At 29.5% G+C, this 9,882-nt stretch overlaps 1 protein-coding gene and 1 long non-coding RNA gene across 4 annotated transcripts in view; one reads left to right on the forward strand and one right to left on the reverse strand.

The window, feature by feature from the left end:
• LOC106867806 (protein amnionless) overlaps positions 1 to 8,079 on the forward strand; it is a 96,324-nt gene extending 88,245 nt beyond the window's left edge. For 2 of the 3 annotated variants that reach the window (XM_089365110.1, XM_052973622.2), the window contains 4 exons: positions 3,287 to 3,589; positions 4,775 to 4,874; positions 5,662 to 5,812; positions 6,930 to 7,433. In XM_089365110.1, the coding sequence (XP_089221236.1) occupies positions 3,287 to 3,589; positions 4,775 to 4,874; positions 5,662 to 5,812; positions 6,930 to 7,193 (818 nt within the window). In that variant the 3' untranslated portion in view covers positions 7,194 to 7,433. Of the gene's footprint in view, positions 1 to 3,286; positions 3,590 to 4,774; positions 4,875 to 5,661; positions 5,813 to 6,929; positions 7,434 to 7,787 lie in introns of those variants that run through there. The other variant, XM_014912827.3, reaches the window with a different exon arrangement.
• Positions 3,202 to 9,545, reverse strand: LOC128249604 (uncharacterized). Its single transcript, XR_008265710.2, has 5 exons — positions 9,480 to 9,545; positions 6,540 to 8,131; positions 5,037 to 6,261; positions 4,417 to 4,939; positions 3,202 to 3,628 (listed from the first exon to the last, which is right to left on the reverse strand). It is a non-coding gene; the product is annotated as an uncharacterized LOC128249604 (long non-coding RNA).
• Positions 9,546 to 9,882: the final 337 nt, after the last annotated feature.

Raw genomic sequence — 9,882 nt, forward strand, 5'->3', positions numbered from 1 at the left:
TGAAAGGGTAGCTGGCCAGTACAATTGGAAGAGATAAAATAGTATGCACACTTTAGGAGAAAGAATAAGGTCATTACACTTTATAAAAAAGGTCCAGGGAAGAGAAGTTGGTCTGTGGGCTGGAATACAGAGAACTGGAGCTGTACACTTCATAAGAAACCTCAGTGAAAGAATAAGGTCAATGTACTAGGAGAGAGGGTCAGTACACATCATAAGAGAGTGAACTGGAAGAGAATGGGGTGTATATACTCTATGAGTGTGAACTGAGAGGAAGAATAGGGCCATGTCACTTCATAAAAATTAGCTCAGATAGAATATGGGGTTAATGCTCATACAGGTGGGAATGTAAGGACCATTATCTTCATTAGAGAAAATGAGGAAACAGTATTCTCATGATAGAGCAAATAGATAGAAAACAAAATTTGTGCTCTTCCTGAAATAAATTTATGAATGAGAACTCTCATAAAAGAGCGATTAAAGGAAGAAATAGATATTGTATCTTAGGACAGCAAATTTGTGAGGGGAAAAAAATTTTGTACACTTCAGATAAGGGAAGGTTGGTGCTCTTCATAAGAGAGATTAGTAAACAATATAGTTTAAGCTTGTACAAAATGTGAAATAGTTGGAGAGGGAATGGAGTTGGGACACATCATAAGAGAGTGTGTACTAAGACAGAGACAAGTGATGTGAATACTCAGAGAAGATAATAAATTGAAGCCAGTAGTCTTCAAACAAAAAGAAGAGTCAACCTGGCCAAATTAACCAATTCTGAAAGGTGAAAGACTTTACCTAATTTGAGGCAATGTTCTCAGAACTTTGGGTAATTCATAGTAGTGAGCTAAACATAAACTGAAGAATATAAGAGGCTGAAATAGAAAAAGGTGTGTGAATTGGACAATAAAAAGCACTTGAAACATGAAACAGTGGGTGAAGAGGAATGAGGGAAGCAGCATAGTGAGATTGACACTCACAAAATAATGACTGCAATTAAAGATCAGTGCTCAGATCTACAAAGAGAGAAAAAGGATAGAGAGAACAAGTTGTTCATTATTGGGGATTTGTGGTAGCAAAGAAAGAAAGGGCAAAAATAAAAGATATTGAATACACAAAAGGACTGTAATACTAGCAATCTCAACATAGGTCAGTCATGCATATTAAAGAGGAAAAAAAAGAAAAGAAAAACTATATTGCAATAATATTGGCAGGAATAAACCGTAAAAATGTCACATGTAAATTAATGTAGTCATCGTATAGAAGGAGTAAAGTCAGAAAGGCAAACTCTTTTATTAGCATATTTCTGATGAAGAATTAGGTAAAATAACTGTTGTTAGTTATTAAACTAATGTTTGGAACATAAATTAACATCAAGTCTTGATGGAAGGTTTTAATTTGAATCACTTTAAAACAGGAAGTGTGATTTATAGAACCAGGAGCAGTTACAGCATGGTTAGTATGAAAACAGTAAAAAAAAAAACTGATTTGTTACATTTCAGTTCTAACATAATTGAAGTCATTTAGTCAATACAGTGTGAAACAGAGTTTATGCTCTGCAACTGATAAAATATTAGATATGCCAACCTATTGTACAGTAAATTATATCAAGAAACTACTGATATTTAGTGAATTCTCTTAAAAATGCAAGAGAATAACATAATTATTAAAAAATTTAGGAAAAAGTATTATACGCAATTTAGTCATAACATTAGATGAAGTTTGGTTGGGATTTCAATGGTTGTAATAAACTCCCGCAGATAAACAGTACTTCAAGTGTTACATTTCAAAATTAAAGTGATTTTTCAAATTTAGTTTAGTAGACTAAGGAAATTAAATGCAATTGAGATATTTTATAAATCTTGACTTTCAAGATTGGTAGTAGTTCTATTAAACCTTGTAACTTTTCTTCGGTTTATGGCATTTGTGAACATGGGACATTTTACAATACTGCTTGGTCTGCTAGAAATAGCAGACCAGATTTCCTTCAAATCATACCCCTAAATTATGGTGGCTAAACAATCGTTTGTGGTTATTTGAGACGTTTTTTTCATTCACTTAAGCAATGTTAATGTGAAAGTTTTTAATTTCCCCATTCCCAAATGGAACAGAATGTTGCTAGAAAACCAATATGAGAAAGATTTAGCATTTAATGTTAATTGAACCAAATCCAGTGAATTAACTTTTAAGGAAACTTAATGTTAGATAAGACAAAACAAATGAGATAAATGTTTATGAAATATCTTATTTAATTTAAAATAAATTACTACCTCAATTATAACTGCTTCAAAGTTGAAAAACCAAGCAAATATTTAAAAAAACAATTTATTTAGTTAATCTAAGTCTTAAGAAGCAAAGAGCTAAACTGGTTTTAATAAAATTTCGAAGAACTGTATCTAACATTTTAAGTATATATCAAAAAATAAACTTTGCTCATGAGAAAAATACTCCAAAACTATTGATGGTGATATAGGGAGAGGAGTATTTCTCTTTTTTCCTTCTAAGTATAAAGTCCATTTAGTCACTTTCAGAATGAAACAATAACCTATTAGGAAATGTGCAGGTAACTATATGCAAATAAGATAAGAAAATAACATTAAAAACATATTAAGATAAAATTTATAGTTGAGTCAGCTATATCTTTGTTTCTTTTTCAAGCTTAAAATTAGTAATTGCCATGAAAAATGTTTAACAGAATTCTTACATTATTTGATTTTCTATAGGTATTTCCCAAACTAATTTGCTAAGTGGCCAATTAAAAGAAACACTACTACTACTATTTTTTACTTCTGATATAAATTCTGGTTATAAGTGTATTGCTCTCTCTCTCTCTCTTTTCCCACTTTCCCAAGAATCAGTACAAAGTCTATACATATGATCTACCAAGGGTGTACGTATTGATCTCATGGAAGGTATTAACAATCAAGAAGGCACAGTTAACAATAATATATGTAAATTTAATTACAGCTGTTAGAAATTTAGTCCTTCAACTAATTTGTTAAATGTTTCTCTAAAGTATTAGAATATCAAAACAAGTTTTTCATTTGTCTACAAACATACATATTCCACATTGCTCTACAACATGCGTATATTCACATGATTTTACACAAACTGAAACATATAATTTTAAAATGCTGTAAATCAGCCAGTTTTGTCCATGTTTATAAATAAAGAATAATACAAAGAAGCATAATTTTATTTTCTCTTCAATTTTCACAATCAAAACTTTTTTAAAATATTGATACAATGCCTTGATACAGTAAATTCTAAATGTAATCATTTTCTCTCAAAACAGACATAACGCATGGAGGTTACAAATACATATTTTCAGCAGTTGAGATAAAAGTTTCTGGAACGCCAAGAAACAAGAGACCTTCGGAAACAACAAAGACATCGACAACATTGACAACAACAACAACAAAAACACCAGCAACAGTGTCATCAACTACAAAAAAGACAAAACAAACATGGACAACAGCAACAAAAACAACCAGTACTACTACAACAACAACAACAACACAAAGAACAAGTCAAAAGACAACTGCACAGGACTATGGTAAACCTGAGAGTGGTCGTAACATAAAAGTTGAACCTACAGGTAATGTTACAAAAATAACAAGAAGGAAGTTTTTGTTAGCTGAAAGTAAAAAAAAAAATATACGTTAAAATATTTACAATTTGGGGATTGAGTACATTATCATTATTATTAATTGGATACATTATTTGGGGGTTGGGTACATTATCATTATTATTAACAGTATATCAGTGATAATAACATAGTAATTATATTAAAAGGAAATGTATAAACACTTTATGCTGTCAGAACATAGTTTGGAAAATTATGTTAAAGACTTCGCTCATATCAAAACAAAGGCTATAGCAATACAATCTATACCATTTTTTGTTTATATTTAACCCTTTTGTTACCAATTTCTGTTGCTTATATATATAACTTTGTTTTTCAATTAATTTTGAATGAAAATAAGGAAGAATTTATCAAATTGGTTTTACGAACATAAATTATCATAAAATTTTAATGAAAGGTTTTGTTTTGTTTTTTATATCATCAAGAGCTGTCTCTGACAGGCATAAAAAATATAAACTGAGCTACCCAAATAATCATAATAGCTGAGAAACAGTTTTTAACCTTTTTGTTACTATATTTTTGTGAAAAATACACTGCTTTTGTTGTTTATGTATTTTGAGAATAACGAAAAATTTAGTAAGATAACTTTATCATTATTAAACTGGTATTTGGAACAGAAATTGACATGAAATTTCAATAGAAAGTTTTAACTTAGATTAAAATGTTAAAACAGGAATTTTGTATCCTAGGACCAACAGCATGTCTCAGGTGGGTTGATATCAAAAGGGTTAAAAGCCATTTGAAACAAGATAGTGTTTAAAATTGTATTGTTGGCTTACTTTATTTCACAATTTCTGCATTCAACCTAGTTCTATTTCTGAACAGAACCAGTATTTATACAATACCTGCAATAAAACAGAAAGAGAATTAGAAAAACAGGAAAAGGTCATTTTAAGATCGGTATGATAAGATTATCAAGTAACTCAACTCACCTAATTTTCTTGTTTCCTTTCTTCATCTTTTTCGCAATTTATACTTACACATAGAAAAATAATCTTTCTTACCATCAAAAATACTTTTTTTTTTTTAATCTACTTCTTTAAAAAACATTTTATAATACAACATATAAACACATTAATGATTTTACATCAACTCATATTTTCTAATATACAGTCCTTTTATTCTTCTTCTTCCCAGGTGGATTTTCAACTGCTGCAGTCCTTGGATTCACTTTGGGCAGTTTGATATTGCTTCTATTGATTGTTATATTACTTCTCCTCTACAGAAGAGGTAACATGTAAGTCCAGTCAGCCACTTATAACAATACTATTTCCTATTGTTATTACCCAATGATCTTACAACCTGTAGAGAAGGAAAGAAAAGAAATTAGTTTTTATTTTTCATGAACAATTTAAATTATGATAATTTCAAAATCTGTATTAAAATTATTTGCACTTACCTTAATTTTATATTTCATTGTTTCACTTCCATATTCAATGAATAACCAAATACTAACCCTATTGCTATTAATTCATAAGTTTCGATATTAAATAAAACAAAAGTGCTTTGCTATTTGTGGACACAGCACGCTTGGGTGTGTGGTTAGGCAGTTTTGTCTCGCAAATATCTTTATTTCGGGTTCAATCTAAGAATACAACACCTTGGGCAAGTGTCTTCAACATTATCCTCAAGAGAATTAGTGTCTTATGAGTGTAATTTGATAAAAAGAAATTGTATGGATGTAAAACACTACCAACTTGGATGCTATTAGAGGATCCATTCTGTGTTGAGCCATTTAGTCCAAGTATAGTTCATTTCTCTGACAAAAGCATATGTGAATAATTTTTACCTACATATAGACTGAAAATCAAATTGTAATGGATAAATACTTCAGATTTTTGCATCATACAAAAATAGTTTACAACAGCTTAAAAATGCTTCTATATTCCAATAAAACAACTTGAAATCATCTTAAAATCTTTCTTAATTGCTCTTATAATATTAAGCTCGTAATGCATTGCATTTGTAGCCTGGTTCTCACTCTGGATAAATATGTAATAAATACATGTTTGTATATTTTTCAGGCGTAATTTTGCCAATCCGTTTACATCAGGACAATTCTTCCCTAACATTCACAGCAGATTTATTAATCAAGACACTGTCCCATTAGATGATCTACCAAGTCCAACATATCATAATGAAGGAGGATTCCAAAATCCAGTTTATGGTGCTGAAGTAGGTTCAATAAATATTCTTTCAATGAATGTATTTCAGAAATGAATTTTCTTGGTCAAATGCACCATATTTTTAATGTAATTTTTATACACTTTCATGATTATTTCTATCAGTGTGTTTCAATTTTCAGTATAATCAGCATTTTGAAATGATATAGTAGGATATCTGTAACTATTTGTTTATATATATATATATTGGTCATTATTTTGGTGTTGACTAACTGATGAGATTTTGATCAAGAATTTAATTTGAATATGAATACTTAATACATGTGGTCTGAGGCTGAATTGTAATTAAGAGTTAAATGATTTCCTTTATAAATGTAAGACTTCTGAAGACTTTTATCCCTATGCTTAATATTTACTCAAAGCTAAATTCCTATATATTATTTTATCTAAACTACTATTTAGAAGTCTCAAATGTGGTCTTAGGACTGAACTGTTTTATACCTGAAAAATATAAACATATATACAAGAAATGTAGTAGAACAAAATGTAATGTCTGCATTATACATCATATTACAAACACAATTGTACTATTTTAAACCTTTCTCTAATAATTAGATTACTGAAGGAGAAATTTAACAAAAATTTTACCTCAAAACCACAACAGTTGTTAAATAAAATAGTCTAGCAGCTCTTAGTATTTTAATCACACGAAAATAAATCAGTTTACAATAACTGTTCAATTAGCTAAATTAAATAGTCTGGTTAGAAAATTAACTTACATGTGGCTTTTCGGTTTTGTCTTTGTTACCAAACCTGTAAATGAAAATTTTAGCATTAACCAAAAATAGTTGAAAATATTTACATTTTATTGAAATTTCAAGAATTTCAAAGAAAGGGGCATTAGTTTTAAGTTAAAGAATGATTTGAAATATAAATTATTTTTAATGTCCAAAACTTATTTTATTATACAATATTACATGAAAATTATGAAATGTTTTCTGCTTAATAATATCAGGCTAATTTTCAAATGATTTCTAATTTTTTTTTTTTTACTTTATTCAAACCATTCTGGTAAACTTTAAAACTGTGCCACTTTACTAAGAAATATATTTTTTTTTAAAAATAGAAATATAGTACTTACCAATTGTTTTTCCATTATCTTTGATTAGTCAACTAACCGCTCAGCCAGTGGAGGAAATACAAATAATGCGTACAACAACCAAGAATTCAATAACCCACTTTATAGTTCAGATTTGAACCAAGTAAGTTATTTGTTAAAAATAAACAATGGAATCACTTACCATACATTTTTCTTTTTTATTAACACAAACAAACATATAGAACAAAGACAGATAATACATTCATCTAACACAAATGCAGCACATACATACATGCATTTATACACACACATATATATACATATATACACATAAATATACACATATTGTAGAGCAACATCTGGTATAATAATGTATGTTAACAACTGCTTTGTAACAGTTTTGTGTGAATATATATTATTTATAAACTGTATTCCAACCCATGCTAGCATGGAAAGCGGACGTTAAACGATGATGATGATACATTATTAGGTAATAATTATTATGTACAACTGTGATTATTTCGTATATTCCCCAAATTTTGTATGTGTGTCTGGGCCTTAACTACAAATAAAATTATTTATAGCAGTTTGGATAATAATGATGCTGATAGTTAAGTAAGATTAGAAAACATCCCTATAAAGTCCTGCAAACCCTTTTTATGCAAAAGAGTTGAGGTCCCTACTAGCAACTGAATCGTTATTTATAATGAAGAAATAATGATAATTAAAATTTTACAAAAAATATTTAAAAATTGGCACTAAACTTCACTTACATTACACTAAAAGTTCATATTTCACTAAATTAATAAATAACTCTATTGTTGCATCCTGTAGCTTTGCCAAATCTTACTTACATATTGGTTTATTGCTTCTAACAAAATTCTCTCCCAAAATATAAATTGTAAATTATTTTTGTTTTCCTCTTTAGGAAACTTTGTTTGATGATCCCAGCAGAATTTCCCCATCGCTCTCTTTGGAACCTACTAACGACCCTGCTGAATTGGAGGACAGCACAATCTAAGGAAGAAGTCGAGGAAGAAAAGATTTTTAAAGTTACTTTAGATTATCATCATCAGCATCTGTTGAACATACTGTCAACTTTGTCTATCGGTTATTATTGTTTCTTTATAGATTAACCAAAACATTTGAAAGTCTAAAATGTGACTTGTGTAACAATATACATGGAATAAATATTCTATAATTATCTTGCATATATCAAATTATCTTCCAACGTATTTTATGAAAGCGCGTTGTCGTGGTGTTTGACATGTTCTGAAAAAGAAAGAATTTAGATTAGACTTGGTTATTCTCAACTGAATAAACAGCATAACAATAATTTTTAACATTGGTTTGTGTATGTGTGTGTGTATATATATAATCTATGACATTGAATAGATGGAAGTTACAGTAAAAAATTATTGGAGGGAAAATGGTTGCAAAATATGTTGGTTGGGTCACGAGTTAGCCTGTCAATGCTTTTCAAGAAAAGGAGTATTATCTCTCTTTGAGTTCAAATTAATGTAATTATATAATTCCATGGGGAGAAAATTCTAATTAGAATTAGCAATAAGTTTTTAGTCTGACTAAACATTGGTATTGTCGGTCTTTTTAAAACATATTTTACAATTCTTTCGTTTGTCTCTCATACGCACACACATACATACAAGCGCACGCGGGTTTATTAAATAAATTATCTGTACAATTACCAGTGTTACTGTTATAAAAGTAACAAACTATGGAATGGTATATAATAAATGAGCAAATAGGTTTTACCTGTGGATGTCTGCTGACAAACGTTATTCTAATTATAATTATGGGTTGAACAAATCCCGCCATTAAGACACAAGGCAATTACGTCGTCTGAACAAGGCTAAGGATTGTGAATGAAATGAGACTGACAGCTCGTTAAAAGTGAGGCCTTATCAGCACAAATATAATGACTGTTTGTTTCAGTAATATAGATATCTTTATATTATTTGGATGTCTACTTAAAAACCGTCCTGGTGTGGTATTACTCTCAAGAGAGACATTCAATGCCGCACAAAAACCGCGAGGGGATGGGAGGAAGAGAGAGAATGTTCTGGAGAGAAAATTATTTTGGGTGTGAAGGTTGAGATGTTAAATTAACTGATATCGATAGTAAAGTGCTTGCAACTGTAATAAAACTGGTGTAAATAGACAGGATAAACTTAATAATAGTAATTATTATTCAATCTAACCCTCATGAGGTGAGTTGCTATAATACAACCACATATTACCTTTTGATTCATGTCAAAATGGAGACTTGGTGCATCTGCTTTTGAGGAAGTTTTCCTCGTTTGATTCCACAAATCGATCAAACGTTCTTTTTTTTTTTTATTCATAATACTCATGAATTAATCAAGCATTTTTTGTTAATGAGCGTTAAGCAATATTATACACCAGAAATCGATCATCGAGTTTTAAATCGAAAGTGATTTCGCAACACGACCGATAAATTATAATGCAACGCACGATCAAAATTGGCAATATAAAGTGAATTATGATCTTCGTTTTCTTCCCTTTGTCAGATTTTGTTTATAGAAAAATGTTTTATCCAGTGATAAATAGAAAAGAGAAAAACCCTAGCTGACAGACCTACCTGTATGTGAACCTGCTGCCTCAAATACTGACCATCACTTCCGCAATAAATTGCCATGTCAACAATGGATTGATGGAAGAAAGTCATCATTATTTTCGTATTTCATTGCAACGATTATAACACGCTCGATAAATAATTATAAATAATAATTATTAATAAAGATTATAATTATTATTAGCTAATAATTAATACTCTGTGCATTTGAAAGCGAATTTTTAAAAAAATGGTGACGTATTAACAACATTAGCGATATATTAAAACCACTAGGGCAGAAAAAATTTCTTGAAACTATTTCTTTTAATTCACTTTCCTACAAAACGAGAAATAGTAAAGTATTTGAATTTAATTTGATTTCTGAAGTTTCATTTAATCAAATCGTTATATCTAGTGCTACAACTACATT

Source organism: Octopus bimaculoides, chromosome Z (assembly GCF_046866305.1).
Source record: "Octopus bimaculoides isolate indiv1 chromosome Z, ASM4686630v1, whole genome shotgun sequence".
NCBI classification, from domain to species: Eukaryota; Metazoa; Mollusca; class Cephalopoda; order Octopoda; family Octopodidae; genus Octopus; species Octopus bimaculoides.